At 47.5% G+C, this 21,641-nt stretch overlaps 1 protein-coding gene across 4 annotated transcripts in view; it reads right to left on the bottom strand.

Annotated features, from left to right (window-relative positions):
- The window catches only part of HYDIN (HYDIN axonemal central pair apparatus protein), a 264,762-nt gene that overhangs the window by 96,847 nt on the left and 146,274 nt on the right, over positions 1–21,641 (bottom strand). For all 4 annotated transcript variants that reach the window (XR_015698493.1, XR_015698492.1, XM_087729550.1 and 1 more), the window contains exons 38-41: positions 17,964–18,131; positions 16,448–16,621; positions 9,333–9,604; positions 7,874–8,011 (exon numbers count right to left, since the gene is read on the bottom strand). Coding sequence is in view for 2 of the 4 variants with exons in the window: in XM_087729550.1 (XP_087585676.1) it covers positions 7,874–8,011; positions 9,333–9,604; positions 16,448–16,621; positions 17,964–18,131 (752 nt within the window). In the remaining 2 variants the exon portion in view is untranslated. The remainder of the gene's footprint in view (positions 1–7,873; positions 8,012–9,332; positions 9,605–16,447; positions 16,622–17,963; positions 18,132–21,641) is intronic.

Below are 21,641 nucleotides of genomic sequence, written 5' to 3'. Positions count from 1 at the left end.
GGAAGGCCTGGACTGTGGTGAGGGTACGGATCTCCACGGGGAGGTTGTTCCATAATGTCGGAGCAGCAACTGAGAAGGCTCTCCTCCGCGTAGTCGCCAGTCGGCACTGACTGGTGGATGGAATTCGGAGGAGGCCTACTCTGTGCGATCTGATGGGACGCAGGGAGGTAATTGGCAGGAGGCGGTCTCTCAAATAGTCAGATCCACTACCATGGAGCGCTTTATAGGTGGTAAGTAAGACCTTGAAGTGCACCCGACGATCAACAGGTAGCCAGCGCAGCTCACGGAGGATTGGTGTTATATGGGCGAACCGTGGTGCGCCCATGATCACTCGCGCGGCCGCGTTCTGGACTAGCTGAAGTCGCCGGATGCTCTTCAAGGGCAGCCCCATGTAGAGCACATTGCAGTATTCCAGCCTAGAGATCACAAGGGCTCGAGTGACTGTTGTGAGAGCCTCCCGGTTCAGGTAGGGCCGCAACTGGCGCACCAGGCGAACCTGGGCAAATGCCCCCCTGGTCACAGCCGACAAATGGTGGTCAAAACTCAGCTGTGGATCCAGGAGGACTCCCAAGTTGCGGACCCTATCTGAGGGGAATAAATTTTGCCCCCCCAGCCTGATTGGTGGAACGTTAGCCAAATTTTTGGGAGGAAAACACAACAGCCACTCGGTCTTTTCCGGGTTGAGTACCAGTTTGTTAGCTCTCATCCAGTCTTTAACAGCCTCAAGTCCCCGGTTCATCACGTCCACCGCTTCATTGAGTTGGCACGGGGCGGACAGATACAACTGAGTATCGTCCGCATACTGGTGGTATTTTATCCCGTGCCTTCGAATGATCTCGCCCAGCGGTTTCATGTATATGTTAAATAGCAGGGGGGACAGAACCGAACCCTGCGGCACCCCATAGGTTAGGGGCCTCGGGGACGATCTCTCCCTCCCCACCAACACCGACTGCGACCTGTCCGAGAGGTAGGAGGAGAACCACTGTAAAACAGTGCCGCCCACCCCCACCTCCCGCAGTCGTCGCAGAAGGATACCATGGTCGATGGTATCGAAAGCCGCTGAGAGGTCGAGGAGAACCAGGATGGACGCGTAGCCTCCATCTCTGGCTCTCCAGAGATCATCGGTCAATGCGACCAAAGCGGTTTCAGTGCTGTAACCGGGCCTGAAGCCAGACTGGAAGGGGTCAAGGTAGTTAGCTTCCTCCAAGGTACGCTGAAGCTGTAAGGCCACCACCTTCTCAACAACCTTCCCCAGAAAGGGGAGGTTGGAGACTGGACGATAGTTGTTAAGAACTGCTGGATCCAAGGACGGTTTCTTCAGGAGGGGCCTCACCACCGCCGCCTTAAGCGCGGTGGGGAGGTGTCCCTCCCGAAGAGAGGCGGTAACAACCGCCTGGATCCAGCCTCGTGTCACCTCTCTGCTGTTGGCAGTCAGCCAAGAGGGACACGGGTCCAGTATGCAGGTGGAGGAACTCACAGCTCGCATAGCCTTGTCCACATCCCCGGAGGCAACATCCTGAAACTCAACCCAGAGATGGTCTACCAAGTTATTCCCCTGTGTCCCGGCTGGATCTGCAGGGGTGGAGTCCAGTTCCGATCGAAACCGAGCAATTTTGTCCGCCAAGAACTGACTATATTCCTCAGCCTTACCCTGCAGGGGGTTCCCCGTCTCCCTCCTATTTAGGAGGGAGCGGGTTATCCTGAACAGGGCGGCTGGGCGAGACTCGGCGGACGCTACCAAGGAGGCAATGTGTGATCTTTTGGCGGTTCTCAATGCCCAAATATACTCCTTGGTGCAAGCTGTCAACAGTGCTCGGTTCGATACGGATCTGTCGGATCTCCACCGGTGCTCTAGGCGTCTCCTCCGGCGCTTTATCTCGCGGAGCTCCTCGGTGAACCAAGGGGGTCTCCGCGAGCCGCTGACCCGGAGGGGCCGTAGTGGCGCAATTCGGTCTAGAGACTCTGATGCCGCCGAGTGCCAGGCCGCAGCAATAGTCTCCGCCGAACTGTGGGCGAGAGCATCTGGAATGACCCCAAGCTCCGTCTGGAACCTAACAGGGTCCATCAGTCGCCTGGGGCGGAACCACCTGGTCGGTTCCTCCTCCCTACGGTGGGGGTTTGGCCTCCGGAAGTCTAGCCTCAGTAGGTAGTGGTCTGACCACGACAGGGGAATGATCTCATTTCCCCTCAGACCAAGATCATAACTCCACTGCTCCGAGAGGAATACGAGGTCGAGTGTATGTCCCGCCAAGTGGGTAGGGCCTCGAATTACCTGGGTCAGGCCCATGGCTGTCATGGAGGCCATGAACTCCTGCGCTCCATCAGAGTGTTCACCGAGCGAAGGCAAATTGAAGTCCCCCAGAACCATTAGTCTAGGGAACTCAATTGCTAGCTCGGCTATTGACTCGAGGAGCGCAGGGAGGGCCGCTGCAACGCAGTTGGGAGGCAGGTACGTTAGCAGCAAACCCACTTGACCCTTGAGGTCCAACTTCACTAGCAGGGACTCACACCCGACAAGCTCCGGAGCAGGGATCCTACGAGGAGCTAAAGACTCCCGGACTACAATAGCCACACCGCCACCCCTTCCCTGGGCTCTCGGCTGATGAAGCACCTGAAACCCGTCTGGGCACAGCTCTACGAGGGGGACTCCTCCCTCCGTGCCCAGCCATGTTTCAGTAATACATGCCAGGTCTGCCCCCTCGTCTACAATCAAGTCCCGGACGAGGGGAGCCTTATGGATAACAGACCTGGCATTTAGCGACAGCAGCCTGAGACCAGGGTCCTGATCGCTCACGCCATCTGACCTTGGAGTGGGACTCATAGGGCCGGAAGGAGGGATCTCTGCAATATAGCGAACCCTCCTTCCCCTATAATGGCCAGCCCTAAAGTCCCCGCCATATCTGCCTCTCCCTGTTATGACCGCAATGCTCCGACTCTCTCCCGTGGGCATAATTCCCCCAACCACCCCAATGGCCCCCGCTTGCCCCGCCAGGTCCTCCGAATCATTCATACTCAAACTCTCACACAAGCAGTCCTCACTGATAGAATTAAAACACAAATACAGCTAAATAAAAATAAAAGTGAGATCATTCATACAACCAGACAATCCCATGCACTCAACATACCAGTTAAAATTAGAAAATGATAGGGTTGCGCAGGTTCAAGATAGTATTAAGTTCGTAATAGTCCAACGTAATAATCCACCCTCTCCTGAGGGGGGGGGTCACACCCTAATGGGGGGCTCCACTCTTCTCCTTCTGCTATGCCCCAAAGAAAAGTCCACAGCCGGAAGGTCAAAGTTCGATAGTATACAAGGCAATCGTGTGTAATAAAGGGAAGGCAAAAATGCCTGATGTTTATAAGCAAAGATTGTTCAGTCTTATTCCCTTTAAAGTCCCAAAGAAAGTCAGCGGACCACATAGGAGAAAATCTATTTCCTAGAGTTATATAATGTCCATAGTCCGGTGGGCCAAGATCTGAAGCTGGCCCCAGCTGCTCAGGGTGAAGGGGAGGAAAGCGATGGTTTTCTTGATACCCAAACCTTGTCCCTACTGCTGCCATCATCTGTTGTTCCCAATATTCCGGTGGAATGCTGAGCCTTGTAAAAATCCCGGGACCAAATCCTTCCAGGGGGCTCCGTTGGTAGTACGAATGGACTCCGGAGGCTCTAGATATCTTTAGACTTTAGCACTGGCTTCTGAGGAACAGAAAGCCAGGCAGCCATCCGAGTCCCGCGCATGCGCAAACAGCAGCAACCTCTTAGTAATTAAAACCAAAGTTTAACAAAAAGAAAAACTCATCCCAGATGGAAAGAGGGGGGGGTAAATACCCCCTTCAGCAGCTGGGTCCAGGCGTTCTCAAGGGGCCTCAGCAACCGGAAAGTTAATCAGGCTTCCTCCCGAACCAACATCAGCAGGCAAGCGGCACAGCGGCGATCACAGCCGCGGCAGCCAGATAGTAAATGCAAGGGGAGGTCGGATTTCACAGACCAGCTGGGCTGCGGTGTTGGGCGGCTCAGCGGAATCCACGATGCCAGCGTCTTTCGGAGGTGGCAGCCTTGGGGAGTAAAAACTCAGCGGTCCACTGCCACCCCCAGGACCGGGAGATGTTCACACTATTTCAATTCCCTCGGCTCGCCGCCAAAGCTCAATTCCTTCTCTCTACGGGGGTTTTTGCCAGCGGGAGGTCGGGTTTCACGGACCAGCTGGGCCGCGGTGTTGGGCGGCGTCAGCGGAATCCACGATGCCGGCGTCTTTCGGAGGTGGCAGCCTTGGAGAGTAAAATTCAGCAGTCCACTGCCACCCCCAGGACCAGGAGAAGTTCACGCTGCCTCAGCTCCCTCGGCTCGCCTCCAAAGCTCAATTCCTTCTCAATGCCTTAGATCTTGCTTTGCTTAGCTGCTATCTACTCATGACCAGTAAAAGTACTCTTAATTCTGCAAAATAGAGTTGAGTGGTTTCTTTCTTGGTTACTGAGGGAGCCCGCCTTGACACTCATGCTATTCAAAATAGTGAGCGGTATGGACTTCATCCCAATGCCTGAGTATCTAAAGGATCCCCCCTCCTCAGTCAACTTGGCTGATTGGATGTCGATGCTGAAAGCGACCTGGGAAAATGTCAAAAAGGCACAGACTAAAGCAGCACAAACCTATAAGAAACAGGCAGATAAACAGCGGGCTCCCCAATGGCCATTCCGGGTGGGAGAGAAGGTTTACCTCTCCACAAAATATTTGAGATTAAAACTGCCTAGCAAGAAACTGGGGCTGGTGTTTATGGGACCATTCCCCATAGATCATCAACCCAGTCACAGTGCAATTGAAACTGCCTCGATTGTTGGGGAGGATACACCCAGCATTTCATAGTAGCCTCTTAAAACCTGTGATTGCATCCAATCTGAGACCATTACCCCGGGAGCCCCCAGGCCCTATGGTCATAGGGGGCCAAACCCATTATGAAGTTCAATGAATCCTGGATTCAAGGTGGCACAGGAAACAACTCCAATACTTAATCAAGTGGAAGGGCTATCCCTTATCAGAGGCATCTTAGGTTGAAATATCCAGGCTGATCGCCTTATAGCAAAATTCCATGTAGAAAATCCAAGCAAGCCTGGGGGAGGGACACAACCCTCAGTTATACCTTTGTACTCAAATTGCTTTGTTTTACACAGGTCGCTTTCAGGAAGTGAGGGGAGCCAGATGTCAATGTCTAAAGCATTTCCATGACTACTAACAACTTTAGAAGGGAGGAAAATTCCATGTATACTTCTGGCTAGAGTAAAGTCTCATATACTTGTAACTGGGATATGGTGAATGTACATGTCCAGAACCCTGCTGCAATGTCCTGTTGGCGAATGTGATTGATGATGTCAGGCAGAGAGGAGGGGACACAGGGGTAAAGTTCAGACGCCATTAAGTGGGATTTAGTTTCAGCTCCACAGAAGTCCTAATGCTAGTCCTAATAAATGAATGGGGTTTTTTTGAACTTTGTCTCAAGGCTTGTAAATTAATTAGGTCAGCTTCACAATGTATTGGTAGAGATAAAACAGACACAACAGATAGGTAAAAAAATGTAATGTGTTGCAAAGATGTAAAGTTTGTACAAGCAAAATAAAATTTATATATAAAAAAAACGCATGACACAACAAAGGAGAACAAACCCATCTGGACTAGATTCAGCAGTCCCTCTGCCTTTAAAAGACAAAGGCCACTCTTTTGAAGACAGCAAAGTCCACATTTTGGACAGAGAGAACCTTTGGTTTGAAAGAGGGGTCAAAGAGGCCATCTATGTCAAACTAGAACTGCGGTCTCTCAACAGAGGGGGAGGGATGTGACATCATCTATCTCCAACCTACAACACAGACCTTTCGACATTTCCAAGAAGGCCTCCCACCCATTTGCATCACTCAGGTGACCCTGATGACACAGATAAACCTTATGATGACCTTAATGACTTGTTAAAGAATACAAATGACAGCTGTCTGCAAAGAGTATAAATCCTTCCATTCCCCACCATCTATTCAGAGCTGAAGAAGCTTCTTGGATGAGAAGCAAAATGTCTTCAAAAAAATGACAGAAAATCCAGTTGCTTCTTAAAAAAGCATCTTTTGGACAACCATGACCTAGATCAGTGGTCCCCAACCCCCGGTCCGCGGACCGGTGCCGGGCCGTGGAGTACCTGGCACCGGGCCGCGCAGCGGCCGGGGGCCATGCAACGGCCGACTCTTCACTCATGCAGCGCCGTCGCCGGAGGGGGGGAGCTGCGCAGAAGCACAGGAGCAAGTGAGACGAGGAGGAAGAATCCCCCGCTACTACACCACCACCTCCCCGAGTCAGCCGTCCCCTCAGTGAATGCCTCCGCCTCTTTCTCCTTTCTCGCCTCAGTCGGCTCGCCTGGAAGCGAGGCGAGGAGGGGGCGGACTATGAGCTGGAAGCGGAGCCCTTGGAGGCCCTGGCGGCTTCCCCGGCGGTCGTTGCTGGCCGCTCTCTTCTTTTTCTCGCTGTCCTCCTCGGCTCAGTCGTCTCCGAGTTGCCCAGGGAGGGGCGGCGTGCCCGGGACGGAGACGGCGCTTCCCCGCCCGGCCTTGGCTTGTGAGAAGGAACGGCGGGAGAGGCGGGAGAGGTAGAGAGAGGTAGAGAGAGAGAGGTAGAGAGAGAGAGAGAGAGAGGTAGAGAGAGAGAGAGAGAGAGAGAGGTAGAGAGAGAGAGAGAGAGAGAGGTAGAGAGAGAGAGAGAGAGAGAGGTAGAGAGAGAGAGAGAGAGAGGTAGAGAGAGAGGTAGAGAGAGAGAGAGAGGTAGAGAGAGAGAGAGAGAGAGAGGTAGAGAGAGAGAGAGAGAGGTAGAGAGAGAGAGAGAGAGAGAGGTAGAGAGAGAGAGAGAGAGAGAGAGAGAGAGGTAGAGAGAGAGAGAGAGAGAGGTAGAGAGAGAGAGAGGTAGAGAGAGAGAGAGAGAGAGGTAGAGAGAGAGAGAGAGAGAGGTAGAGAGAGAGGTAGAGAGAGAGAGGTAGAGAGAGAGAGGTAGAGAGAGGTAGAGAGAGGTAGAGAGAGAGAGAGGTAGAGAGAGAGAGAGAGAGAGAGGTAGAGAGAGAGAGAGGTAGAGAGAGGTAGAGAGAGAGAGAGAGAGGTAGAGAGAGAGAGAGAGAGGTAGAGAGAGAGAGAGAGGTAGAGAGAGAGAGAGAGAGAGAGAACGTCGGGCAGCCGAGGGCGGGGGGGGGTCTTTTGAGGGGAGATCCAAAATTTCGGCAACGGGCATCGGTGAAGCGCGCTCTTTCTCTTCCTCACAAAACACATTTCCTTTCCCCCCACGCATAGTTATTGGCGATATGGACTCTTGGACTCTTACCCAGCCAGATCAGTATCAAACATTTCCCTGACCTCAGCAGAAGCGAGGCTTTTTCTTCTCCTTTCTCTCCTTAATACTGAATTCTTTTTACATTGCTATCCTCTGGCTTATTTAATTTTGCCCTTGCTCTTTTTATCTTTGACCTTGATTAATTCAGCTGTTTATTCCTTAAAATCTACATACAAAATGGAAGGTGGGATATGATTCAGGTGTTGAATTGGGAAGGTGGATTTAAAACAACGCCCCCCCCCCACCCCTGCGCGTGCTCAGCGGGCCACGGTAAAATTATCAAAGGCTGACTGGTCCGCGGCGATAAAAAGGTTGGGGACCACTGACCTAGATGATTGAGAATATCCATAGACATTCAACTATCCTCTAAGTAAAGCAAAGCAATGAAATAGGAAATATTTTTATAATAAATAAAGCTGCATCCATATGTCTAAATAAACTGGAAATGTTCACTTGGTAATTTACAAATATTTCTATGAGTTATCGTGCCTGACACTCCCCTTGGTTTCTCCTTCCGGCTGCAATTACCTGCATCCTCTCTGAAAGAATCTCCACCAAAAGCTCATCTGGAAGCACGCAACTCATCAGACCATAATCCCCAATTCCACTGGCACTGACACTCAGGCGTCGCTGGAGGGGGGCGCTGGGAATAGGGCTGGAGGGTACCTGGGAAGGCAGTTGGAAAATTAACAGACCAGTTAGGAACTAACGTTAAAAAGTGTGGAAATTCACTTTTTGTAGTTAACAACTAAACATTTTACTTTGCCATAGTATCTGTTTTGCCATATATTACAAGATGCTATCTTAATGATTTATTACTTTTTCTCTTTTGGTTATAGAAGAACAATATTTCAGAAAGGCCCTCAAAGAAAGGAATGCGGAAGTGGGGACACAGATGAAGCAGTGTTGTAATGTACTTCAAATGTAGAAGATATTAAGCATATTAAACATATCCTTTTCCAAATTAATTATAGGATTTGGAGGGGAAAACGATTAAAACTGTTAACCAATTGTTTTACTGCTTTTAGAAATGAAAAAAGGAGAAAGTAGAAGTGTAAAGGCTAAAAATCAATGAAAGCATTTGAAAATAGGATGGCAGGAATCAGGTTAGAAACTGCAATCCCAGGGGATTTGAAATCATAAATTTAAAGACACATTTAAATTTTAAAGACTAAAAAAATTAAGCCTTTTCATAATTGGCTATCAAATCTAAATGTAGAATTGAGAAATTAAATTCTGGAATAAGAAAATCTAAATTAAGAAGCATCCACAAAGAATAAGGTTGACCAGACTTGCTGATTTTACTAGACTTTTTTCAAAAAAAAATTGTGTTGGTGTGCAAGGACACCAATGGACTGATGGAATGAATGTAAAGTACCTCTCACTGGCAGACATTATATATCAGACATAGTAAGGAGTCCCAAAAAAGTCAGAAAGGAATTTAGAAAAAAGACTAAACCAGGAAATGTTCCAATCACTTGATAGATGAATAAAAGAAAACTTCTACAAAGTAATTGTTGGTATTTAGATGTCATTCAGTCTGTCAACCAGCACTTTAATCCTTAAGCACAGCTGACCTAACTATCTATTTCAAATTGCGGGGGGGGGGAGGGGGGCGGAGAAGATGAAGTTTCAACTGAGAGCTGGTATTTGGAGGTATTTCTACTACTTAGTGAACTGTCATACAGGCAGGCCTTGCTTACTGAGTACTCATTCAGCAACCATTTGAAGTTACAATGGAGCTGAAAGAGACTTATGACCAGACTTCAAACTTGTTACGGGTGCAACATATCTGCATTCACTCGATTGTGCTTCAGGCATATGGCAACCAGGGCTCATTCCCAACAGTGCCTCAGAGAAGTCACAGGATGTCATGCTCAATAAGTTCCCAAAGATTCATTTAATGACTGTGCCAGTTCTCAATGGAGTTGCTGGTCCAATTATAGTCAGTATCTGTTCATGGAACTGGGCCTGATGGATTTTTCACCTGGGATCCAGGCTGATCCGGCTGCTGTTGCTGCTGCTGCTGTTGTTGTTGCTGCTGCTGTTGCTGCTGCTGCTGCTGCTGCTGTTTCAGGGACAAATGGCTTTCCAACTTTCCTTTGGCCGTGGCAGTGCTTCCTCGGTAGCCCCGGGAAATGTTGGAGAGGGGCCCTGTCTTGGACTCGGAGCTCTGCTGGCTGCCATTCGAGGTGTGCTTGGCCAAAGCATCGATGCTCAGCCGGGTGCCCAGAGCAAGTCCCGGCTGTCCCTCTGGACCTTGGAGGAAAAGTGGGGAGGGGAAGAACAAAGCTAAAGTATTACTGTATTTTTCGGAGTATAAGACACTCCAGAGTATAAGATGCACCTTTCTTTTTGGGGAGGAAAATAAAAAAAAATCTGCCGCTGCCTACAGCATCCATCGGTATTTATCTGGCTAGCATCCTACAGTGTGTAAGAGAGTGCATGACTTGAAAGACATCGTAACAAGGTCAGCTAATGAATAGGCATAGCAAGTAAGTCAGCCAATGAGGGCTGTTTGGAAACTGAAACAGTATTTGCTGTGTGAGCAACAAGGATATCAACAAGAAGCCTGGGTGTGGCTTAGGTTAACTTCTGTACAAAAGCTGCAAACTAGTCTGCAGCTCTGAAACTGAAGTTAAACTCCTCTCCTCTGCTTATGTTTTGCTTGCATTTACTACCACATTGGAAAATCTGCTTTTGGTATTGTATATTTACTTTACTTTATTTACATTATATATAAAGAGAAGTTATTGAATCCTGCTGAATCATTTACTTGTGTGTGCTTTCTGGATGTGATTGCTACTGCAAACTCTGACACATCATTGCAGCAAATAGCAAATAGGTCAGCTTCAGCAGCCTGATTCAGCACGAGCAGCTGATTGGTGGGTGGATCAGCCATCCTCAATCAACTGTTCCAGGCTGCAGGGATTGCCACAGATCATTGCCGCCTCCGTGCCTCATGTTTTTAGCCTCTGCACGTCGTGTTTTTGGGCGGTTCCAGGCAGTGGCGATGTGCTCTGGTGATCCCCGCAGCCTTGAAGTGGTCTGAAACAGAGCTTCAGGAGGCTGAAAATGCAAGGCATGGAGGCAGCAATGTTCTGTGGCAATCCCTGCAGCCTTGATCAGGTCTAAAACGTGATGTGCAGAGGCCAGAAAATGTCCGATGGGTGGGGGGCGGTGGGTGGGTGGGGCTACATTAGGTGTATAAGACGCACCCAAATTTTCGCCCTGTTTTGAGGGGACGGTCTTATAATCTCAAAAATACAATAATTAGGTTTTTATTTCTTATTTTGCAACTCCCCTGCAAAAAACAAATCTCCTCTGAAGAAATGCCCTGTTGCAGCCATGACCCACTTCCACATCACTCTATTATTGACCCACATCTTTGTGCTTTAAAGAAGGAAAGACCCCTCACACACACTCACATCTCATTAGGACCCTATGGATTGAAATACCTGACTCTAATTTCCCTTTAAATGAACTGTTGAACTGATGAACATAAGAGTTTTCATATTTTTGGTACACACAAATACGTAGCTGTGAAACTTCTCTTCAATTTAAAAATTAATGAAGTGTTTAAGAAATGGGGAGGCATAAAAAAGGTTTTAATTTGCCCCCACTCTGCTTTAGCAACCTTCTGAACTGTTGAAGCCTCAGAATCAACATACAATCCTGACACTTGCTCCATCAAAAAAATCCCCTTAAGAAGATGCTAGGGAAAAATCTATACTATCATTTTATGGCTTTGTGCAGAAATTAGGTAGAGCTGGTTTTGACTTCATCAACACCAAAATGATGTACTCAGTAGGGTTTTGCATTCGGAGATTGGAAGCTCTTGATCATGTTTGCTGTGGTTGGGTTCATTAGTCGGAAGTTTGACCAGCTCTGCAAAAGTCAAGAAGACAAAAGATTCCTGGTCTTCCACAGCCTGTTCAGTCACCTCCGAAAGAGCCATGGAGGCCCAGGGGAAAATATCTGGGATGGAATGTAAAGGAGAGCAAAGCAGCCAAGTTCAGGATTGGCCCGGCAAAAGAGACCTAGGCATCAGGCCAGGCGAACTCTGGTACCCAGACAGTGGTGACCCATTCAAAGGGACGAGCAGAGAAGACCAAGCAACCAGCAGCACAGGAGCAGGCCATGGCAGCTGTGGGGCCCTGTCAGATCGGCAAAGAGCTGTGGTAGGGTGTGGTGCCAAAGACGCCTGAAGCCGAGTTCATGCTGCTTTCCCCTGGAGTAGCACTCACCCAGGGCTTGAGATGGAAAGAGCAATGGAGTGGGAAGAACCAGTGGAGTGGAGATACCTGGCAGTGTGCCGCAGCTCATTGGTTGAACAACTGAGAGAGGTTCATCAGAATGGAGATGCTGGGAGGAGAGATGGTGCAGCAATTGGCCCAAGTTTCTGGAGCAGGATCTGGTTAACCCTCAGCAATCCTCCCAACTCCTGTCAGCCCTGAAGCTGGCCTGACAGAGGCCATTTTGGGATGTCAGAACTGACACACCAAAGAAGACGGCTAAGGAGGGGGGAATTGAGAAAGGGTGTTGTAGCCAAAACAAATGTTTTCTTGTGGGAACCAAGGACATTCCTGCAGGTGCTTGGAGGGAGGGGACTGGAGTCATCTAGCAAATGAACAGTATCCTGATTGGACCATGTGACTGATTGTTTTGAGAAAGTGACAAACTTTTATTTTTAATTAGGTGAAAACTGCAGGAATATTCAGAATTGGTTTTCACCAGCCTGTGCCAATATGACAATATGACTGCCTCAACCCTAGCTAAGAATGGGGGGAGCTGTGGCCCTGGGGGAAACCATCCCCCAGGGACTAATGCTCCCCAATGGGGCCAGCTCCAGAGCAAGATGCTGTCAGGTTCCAATGGGGGGCAGCTCAGCCAAAGGGGATTGCCGGCCAGCCTCAAGTGCAACTTGCAGCTATGGGCGCTCAGCCCAGGCCATTCCTTTATGGTGTGGGATGGCTGTAGGGGTATTGGGGCACCCTGGGCCCTGCTGATCAAGTGCACATTCAATGGGAGTCCAGAGAAGTTGGCTTTCCTCCTGAACCAAGTGTGGACTCACCTGGATTGATGTAGACTGACTTATTTCGATGATATGGCGTACATGAATGCCATTGTGGCGAATCTGGAGGGAGAGGCCACAGAATGGGTGATGAATCTCCATGGTGAAGGGGCTCCTGAGTTGAGGGACAGCAATGCCTTCTTGGGGGAGCTCAGATCCCGGTTTAGAGATACTACGGGCAGGCAGAATCCAAGTCTGGCGGGCGGAATCTGAGATCCAGGCCATCAAGCAGTCTACAACTTCCGAGATGGCCTGAACTGGGAGTTATATCCTATGCGCTTACCCTGCAGAATACCAGAGCGAATCCACAACTGTTACTAGCTGGAGACAAGCATGGAGTTGGGCCTAGTGGAATACAAGAGGAACCAAGGGCTGTCAAAGGAAGAGCCAAGAGAGGTGTCCACTGGAGCGGAAGCCCCCTATCATTCCAGCTCCTGCCCCTTTCGAGGCCCTGAGGTGCAGACCCAGTTCATGCTTCCGATGTGACCAAGAGGGCCACAGAGTTGCAGTCTGTCTGGCGCCAATACTAATGTCGACTCTGAAGACCCCAAGCCCATCAAAGCTGAGGAAGCTGCCCAAGAAAGGGAAGTTGTGAGTGCTCACCAAGTCATAGAGGTCTCCCCACCAGTCAATGAAGGAGAGGGAACTCCAACCATGGAAGGTCCCCAACTCACCTTCTACGAGAGCAACAGTGAGGGGGAAGACGACATGATAGTAAGTGGAACCATCACCCCCTTTTCAGCCCAAGCGTAGATCATAGTACCCCATTTGGGGATGGAGTTACAAAAGCTGTAATAGACACAGGGTGTACCTGATGCTTAGTCAGCCCGCAGACAGTAGGAAAGTTGGGATTGCAAGTGAGGAAGCTGCAACACCCCATGAAATTCAAGCAGGTCAATGGCTCCATAATAGGTGGACTGTCCGCCTCCTACCTAACAGAGCTGGTATGCTTGAATTTAAGAGACCAAAGAGAAACCATGGTTTGTGGTGGCTCCAAAAACGGCAGAGGCTATGATACTGGGGTTATATTGCCTGACCAAGTGGAGCCTCATGGTACATTTGGCAAAGGGCGAGAGATACATAATGATAGCCGGGAGAGGGATCCCCCCCCCCCCAGAGGAGGAAGCAGGGCAAGCCCAACCAGCAGAGAGAAAAGAGGGAAGGCCTTGAGCGCACAAAAGCGGCCTCTGGGTTGGTGCCAGAAGTGGAGACCATCCCCAAGGAATACCGGGACTTAGCAGAGGTGTTCAATGGGAAGGAATGCAATGTCCTGCTCCCCCCATCACCCCACAGGCTATGCAATTGAGATCTTACCAGGGGTGAAACTCTCCAAACCCAAAATGTATTTGATGACCCTGAATGAGATGAGGGAGTTGAGAGACTAAAACCTGGCCAGGGGGTTCATCCAGCCCATGACATCCCAAGTACCAATCCATGTGCTATTCAAGGAGAAAAAGGGTAGGGTCGCTGAGATTGTGTGTGGATTTCTGAGGGATAAATAGCATGTGCATGGAGAATATATACCTGCTCCCATTCATGAAAGACATGTTGAGATACTTAGCCAAAGGGAACATATTCACCATTGGATGTATGGGAGGCATACTATCGATTAAGAATTAAAGAAGGCAACAAATGGAAGATCATCTTTATCTGTCCTTTAGGATGCTACCAATTTAGGGTGATGTCTTTTGGACTACAGAGAGCCCCTGCTGTCTTCATGCAACTAATAAAAAAAGTGTTGCATGAGCCCCTATACAATGGGATACTAGTGTATCTTGATGACATTCTCATCTATTCTGAAATGATGGAAGAACATGTAAAACTAGTACTTCAAGTACTGAGTAAATGTCTGAATGCAAGCTGTCAAAATGTGAGTTCCATAAGACCAGTCTAGACCAGTGGTTCCCAAAGTGGGTGGTACCACCCCCTAGGGGCAGTAGGATGACGTAGGGGGGTGCTAAGAGGCCAGGGGTGGCGGCAGGGGGGTGCTAAGAGGCGGGGATGGTGGCAGGGGGACACTAAGAGGCAAGGAAGATGGCAGAGGAGTGCTGGAGGTGGCCCCCTCGCAGGGCGCAAGACTCTACTTGGAATGACAGGGACATAGAAGGGGATATAGTGTGTTGTGTGTAAATAACAAGCCCCAGAAAAGCCATCCATCCTCCAGCGAAAGCCTCATACCAGCAATAGGGAAGAAAACGGAGAAACGCACACCTATGGATACATTTAAAAGCAAAGCAGAGAAGCCAACTCATTTCTTCCCTAAGGCTCCTTCTCCCTGCTTGGGAGCTCATCTCGAAATCCTTACCCGCAAAGCAAGGGCTTTGCCTAGGTATTCCGTTTTGTGCCCCTCCTCCCTGATTTATTTATTTTTTTTAAAACCTGGATTGAAAAAAAGTGATCCAGGGTCGCTGTAGGAGCCGAGCTTCCTTTGGCGAGTTGAGGCACCAAAACCCAAGCATATCGGCCTACTGTCTGCTTTGCAGCCTGGAAGTGGGAGAGCGGAGATGCAGGTTCCTAAGCCGAGGAGGAGGAGGAGGAGGAGGAGGAGGAGGAGGAGGAGGAGGAGGAGGAGGAGGAGGAGGAGGAGGAAGGGAGAGAGAGAGGGCTGGAGGGCTACTGTCCTGGAGGGCTACTGTCCTGGAGGGCTACTGAGTCTCTTTGCAAGAGGAGGCAGAGGATGGGCTGCCTCTCTTTCTCTGCCAGTCTGTGCTGGACCAGCCAGCAGCGCGGAAGGAGGGCACCGCCTGTCCCGCCGTTAGAGCCTCTGTTTCTCTCCCACCCACCCACCCGGGCCTATTGCATGTCAAGCCTGCAGCACCCCCCGGCTGCTTTGGCCCAGGCCCCGCTGGTTTCATTAAGCGCGGAGCAGGCCAAAGGTGAGGCAGAGCAGGTTTTAAGGGAAGGCGAGCATGCAAAGGGGGCTGCAGGGAGACCTAGTGATGCAATGGCAGAGGCCTTCCTGCATGGGGACAGAGCTTTATTCTCCTCCAAAACCACGTCTTCCCTCCCTCTGCCTCACCTCCCCCAAAACCTCTGGCCCAGATTTTTCTGCCGCTGCCCTTCCTGCCACCAGTGCTCAGGCTGCTCCCTGGCCCCAGAGAGAAGAGTGCCCTGACAAACATAAATACAGCAGGGAAGCTGAGGAGGCAGGTGGGAAATACATGGGGGGAAGGAATCCGTCGTACCCGCAAGGGAGATTTGCGTGAAAGTAAATGGAATGGTTTCATTGGAAGTCGGGAAGAAATGGGCCATTTCAATAGTTAAAGTTTAAATCTAGAAATCAGGGGTTCTAGTTTTGGGTACCACACGTTCCCGCTGTGGCTTGTGCAGACAAAGAGCTGATTAGAGTCTTGAGCTCTTCCTCTGCCTGTAACCAGGTTTTTAAAAATGGGGATCCTCCGGGTCCCACATCCTGGAGTTCTGCCTACAGTTTGGGAAATAGCTGATTGCCATTTCCTTTGAAAAAACATTTTTTTCTGGTAACACTTCATCAAGCCCATCCATCACATTAAGAATTTACTGAACAGTGAAGTAGTTACTAAATTTTACTGAGTTTACTAAGTTACTAGTTACTAAGACTTTAAAAACCTGGTATCACTGGATCATGTTCAACAATTTTGTTGAATTAATATTAACTAAAAAGGTTTTTAAATTGGATTTTGAATAAATGTGCAATTAATTGTTACAGTTTTGAATTTTACTGTTACTATCTTCCTTCCATCGTGCAAACCGCTCTGTGACATGACCCCCCCAGCCATGCCCACAAAGCCACACCCACAGAACCAGTAGTAAAATAAATTGAATTCCACCTCTGGGTGGGGGGCACTGAGGATCAGTTTGTAGCACCAAGGGGGTGGTGGACTGAAAAAGTTTGGGAACCACTGATTTAAATTATTGAGTGTCTTGTGAAAGGGTGGCCCAGAGAAGTATTGATTTTGGATCAAGAAGAGGTTAGAGGGGAGGAAAGCAAGGCTTGTTTGGAAACATGCGGGAATGCTGGACTCCCTAGAACTCATTGTCTTGCTTACCACCATCCTCGTTCTCGCGCTGTGCCTGCTCAATAGCAGCTCGGATGCAGAGTTCACGTGCACGAAGCCCTGCTGAACTGCTCCCATCAGAGATGGCTTCCAGGACCACCGAGTCAATGGACAAGCAAGCTGAACTGTAGTGTTTGGCCAGGACTACAGCAGCACTAGTCTTCCCTGGAAGAATGGAAGATACAGAAGCTCACAAACACCAAAACATCTGGATTCTCTTGCCACCAGTCATTTACATCTTTGTTATATGTTATCAATTTATTAAGTTATTCACATGGTTATCCATTTTAAAATGAAGAATCTTAGAAAGTAACAATGCATAAAAAAGCAAAACACAATATAGAAATAAGAGTAATGGTTTAATCCCAGTGCTAATCCCAGTTTATCTGGTGTTGATTGCTGGCAAGGTGGTATTGTAGTCTTTTTGTTTTCTTTTTAGCTTTTGCATGGTTTTTGGAGTAGCGGTATGTGAATGCTGTTTATCTCTACATACCTGTTGTTGGCTGATTTGTTGAGGGTCAAGTTTTCAAAAATTTCCTAGCATTTTTCGATTTAGCTTGGTTTAGGATAATTGTTCTCAACCTTTTTTTCAACTTTGAATACTTTTTGTGGCCACAAACCATGGCTATAGACTCCCAAGATTTAACTCTAGATTTAAATTATAACATTTTTTCAAGACTTTGTGCACTCCCTATGATGACATTGTGGCTCCCCAGGGGTCCATAGACACAGGTCAAGAACCACTAGTCTAGGATACTCAGTTTTCCAGTTGAAACTATGGATGAGTTCATAGTGTGGTGAGGTTAAGAATCATGACTTCTGACTATTAATGGGCTCTTCTAGTCTTCTGCCTTTCTGTCCTAAAAGTGGCTGCTACAGTCCCTTATAGAGGTGTATGTATGTTGTAACAGCTGGCACTCAGACAAATCCCAGGGCTCCAGTAGTTTTTGTTCAGGAAGAAGGCTCTCTCATGAGGATCCTGAATCCTGAAATTATTAAGTATTGTGACACCTGTCTCATTTCTGGACTTTCAAAATGGCTACACAAACTAAATATTTTTTCCAAAGTGGATCTCAGAGGAAAGTTTAGAATTTCACATGCAGATTTAGAATCTGACTTAACATTAGAAAAATAATAATCCTAAAGGTTCAGAATAGATACATTAATCAGAAGAATGATGGGTGAGATATGTTCAGTCCAGGGGTGGGTTGCTGCCAGTTTTACTGCTGATTCGCAACCCTCGCACACATGTGCTGTTCAATGTAAATTGTTTTTCGTGCATGCGCAGAACAATTTACAGTGAACTGCGCATGTGCAATCACTAAAAACCAAAATAGTGGCAGCCCAGTAGTGGCAAGGGAACCAGTTTGGGGGCGTAGCAGGCCTAGGTTGCTGCCAGTTCTGCGATTCAGGCCTGAATTCCACTACTGGTTCGACTGAATGGGGCTGAACTGGGAGCAATCCACCTCTGATACATAGCCCTGGTTGTTCAAGAAAAGCCAGTCACCTGTAAGGGGAGCTCCGTGAATTATAATAGCAATACCCCTACGATTTCTGGCAGCGCGTCCTTCTGGAGAGATATCGATGCCAAGATGGCGAGCAATGGCTTTAGAAACAGGATTGTTGTCTAGCTCTCCAACCGCTTCCTTATGCTTGTTGAGACTTTGTTGACTCCCTGTTGGAAAATAAATGGCATGTTGGTCAATCAAGTAGCAACACCCATGTCAAACATTCCTGAGGAACTTCTGAGGAGATTGGTTTGGTGTGAACTGTGTTTCTATGAAAACTGCCTCCCTAAAGGACAAATATCTGCTCTTCTAATTTGACCAAAGAAGGGACTGAATAGGACAACAAGCTGAACCAGCAGCACTCACTCAAGAAGTAACTGCATCCCCAGCTGACTTGATCTGTCTACTTGCAACTGTTCTTTCAGGTAGAAAATGGGGAATATCCATCATCTGAGTTTGAGATTAGGAGAGGAGAGGATAGCTCTCTGAAGAAAGAGAAGCCACATTTAATAGAATCTGCAATATTGTACCCAGTGCTGGTCCCACATTTGCACAATTTAAGACCTAAGAATGTATTCTTATTTGCATAATATGTACAGATGCCAAATACATGTTTCTTTTGCTTCACAACATTCATCCAGTGCCCTGTGCTGCTCTGGATGGCCCTTCTCTAAGTTCCTCATCACGTCTAGACTAAACAAGGAGGAAGAGGGACCTATTTTCAAACTGCTTCTTCTATATCAATGCTCTCCTAGTATCCATCTGTAAAATTTAGAACCATCTATTTAGTTTGCCAATTTTTCAACTTCTGTCTTATAAATGGGAGAAGCTTGACAAACTGTTTGGGATGCATGGGGATCTTTGAATGAAGCAAAGATTTAAAAAAATTCTAAACTGCATAGGAAATGGGAAATCTGACCCCAAGTAAGTTAAGATTTCCAACCATGACTAGACTAATTACATCTTGAAGAAAACTGGAGTCTCTTTCCGTGATCCTTGAAAAATCATGGATGGAAGATGTAGCCCCAGAGGACTTGAGAAGGGTGCCTGTTATTCTTATCTCCCAAAGGGGAAAAGAAGCAGCCTGAGTAACTACAGGTCAGACAGTGGAATAGAGTAGAGAGCAATGAATTTGTGAACATTTAAAAAGGAATGCATTATATGGCAGGAACCTGCATACTTTACCAATAATTAATCATATCAGATCACAGATAACCTGATCTACATTTTTCATAGGTGTTCAGTTTAGTTGATCATAATAATGTAATATAGCATGCCTTGACTGATTTTCCCACAAAATTCTAATAGAGAAGATGGTAAAATATGGATCGAACTATGTTATCATTAGATGGATACAGAGCTGGTTAAAAACTTATACTCAGCAAATATACATCCTAAATCTTTGTCGTGTTTGAAGGAAGTGCTGAGCAGAAAATAGCAGAACTCGGAGATGCTCAACATAAATGACTTACATGAGGATTGTAGAATATAATTATCCAACCGGGAAAAATAGCCATGAATATAGTGGACAGTAGCAAGATTCAGGAGACCGTGCTGGTCCAATATTTTTGAAAGAGCATTAATTGAAAAATAGAATAATAAGAGGTCAAGAAGGAAAAACTTAAAAGGAACAGTAGACTACATTGGGTATTTTTCCTTGCAGAAGTCTTCCAAGAGATAGGATAGCAATCTTCAAATATATAGAGCAGTGGGTCTCAACCTTCCTAATGCCATGACCCTTTAATACAGTTCCTCATGTTGTGGTGACCCCCAACCATAAAATTATTTTATGTTTTCCGTGTTTTTTCAAAAATGTGTTTTCCGATGGTCTTAGGCAACTCCTGTGAAAGGGTCGGTCAACCCCCAAAGGGGTCCCGACCCACAGGTTGAGAACCACTGCCCTAGATTAAAGAAGAAACAATGGATGTAAATCACAGGGAAGCAGATATGGGTTGGTTATCAGGAAAATGTCTCTAATAGGAGCTGTTCCATAATGAAACAAAGTACCTCAAGAGAGGTGATGTATTTGCTTTAGTTTGGAGGGGCTTGAGCAGAGGCTGGAAGGAATTCGTTTGGGGATGGGCTACGGTGGATTCCTACAATGAGTAAAAGGTTGGACAAGATTATCTCTAAGATCCCTTCCAATGTTTACATTCTATGATAAAACAGAATTCAAATTGCCCTGACATCAATTGGAAGACTAATTCTGCACCAAGTGAGAAATCAAATAGGTTCCTAACCACCTCGCTGACAACTTTGTTGTCCAAAAGGTAGAAGAGGGAACTAGAGGGACAGCCATACTGGACTTAATTCTTATAAACAGAGAAGAAGTGATAGAGGGAGTTAGATGACCTACAAGGTCCCTTCCAACTCTGTCAATCTATCTATCTAATCTATCTATCTAAATAAAGCAATATGAGTAATATGTCACCTGAACCAGGAGATGGGCGGCAAGTAAATGTGAGAAATAAAATAAATAATGTAGCCATCAATTATCAAAGTAAATTTAGACAGGTTAACCCAGGATTCAGGAACAAAGTAAATCAGATTAATAAAAAAAGAATGGATTAGGAAGCAGATATTGACTTTAGGTATATTTTTCTATATTTTAGGTTCAATATTCTTCATTTGCACCTATTCAATTCAATTAAGGCCTCCAGGAGGGGATGGTTATGCAGCTCCCAAACAAGTGAAGGAAAAACCTTCACCGCAGGCACCACGTGCTTGAAGGCAGCTTTTGCCATGGCCCAGGCTTAGACTCTGAATCTGATCTTGAAGAAGCTGCTTCAGCTGAGCCTGTGGAATGTTAGCCTGGAGAAAGACACTCAGGAATCAACTGAGGCTATTCAAATACAGGCACCACCTGAGCATGTGGAAAAGTCAGATGAGCGCATTGTAAAGCCTCTTGGGCCCTGCACATAGCAGCAACGGACTATTGCAGTGATGGCAAATCTTTTTTGGGTCACGTGCCAAAAGCGGGGGGAGCCCAAGGGGGTTGTGTGCTGGCGTGCCACACCCATGCTATGCGCGCGACACTGAAGCCTCCGGTGTGTGAAAAACAACCTCAAAAGAAGGCCGAAGTCAGCTGGCCAGCGTGCACATGCGGCTGGAGCTGACAGGGCAATGCCCCACATGCCCTAACAAATGGCTCCGTGTGCCATCTGTGGCACGCATGCCATAGGTTCGCCATTAGGTCTATTAGGTCCTTGCCAAGAAAGGGAGTAAATCTCTTGATCATGAACAACTGGCTGAAACCTTATTTCCAGCTTTGCAGGAAAAATCAGATTCCAGCTTTTGCGTGATGTTCCTGTTTGAAAAAAAAACCACAAAACCTTGAATCTCTGGAGTGGCTGACCATACTGACCATGCTCTTGGAACCCTGGATTTGGACAATTCTTCTGCACATTCATATTTCAAAGCTAGCTGTGCTTTGTTTACATCCTGTTGTTCATTGTTAACTCTTCAGCCTTGAAGTAAAATTGACAGTCTCCACAGCTCAAGTGTTTGAGTGCGTGTGATGGAAGTCTGAAGCAGGATACGTTTTGCCCAGAATACTCTAATTCCTATCAAGTTCTTCGCCCATCTTAAATAACTTATAACATGGGAAAGTAACAATTGTTTTTCTCACTCATGAAGCTACCAGTAAAATAGAGGAAGCAAGCAACCATGTTCATGCC

The sequence above is a fragment of the Thamnophis sirtalis genome, unplaced genomic scaffold (assembly GCF_051295495.1).
Source record: "Thamnophis sirtalis isolate CommonGarterSnake01/CBP01778 unplaced genomic scaffold, rThaSir2_p1.2 scaffold_14, whole genome shotgun sequence".
Taxonomy (NCBI): Eukaryota; Metazoa; Chordata; class Lepidosauria; order Squamata; family Natricidae; genus Thamnophis; species Thamnophis sirtalis.
Note: the sequence above shows the minus strand (reverse complement) of the source record. Positions and strands in the feature narration are given on the sequence as shown.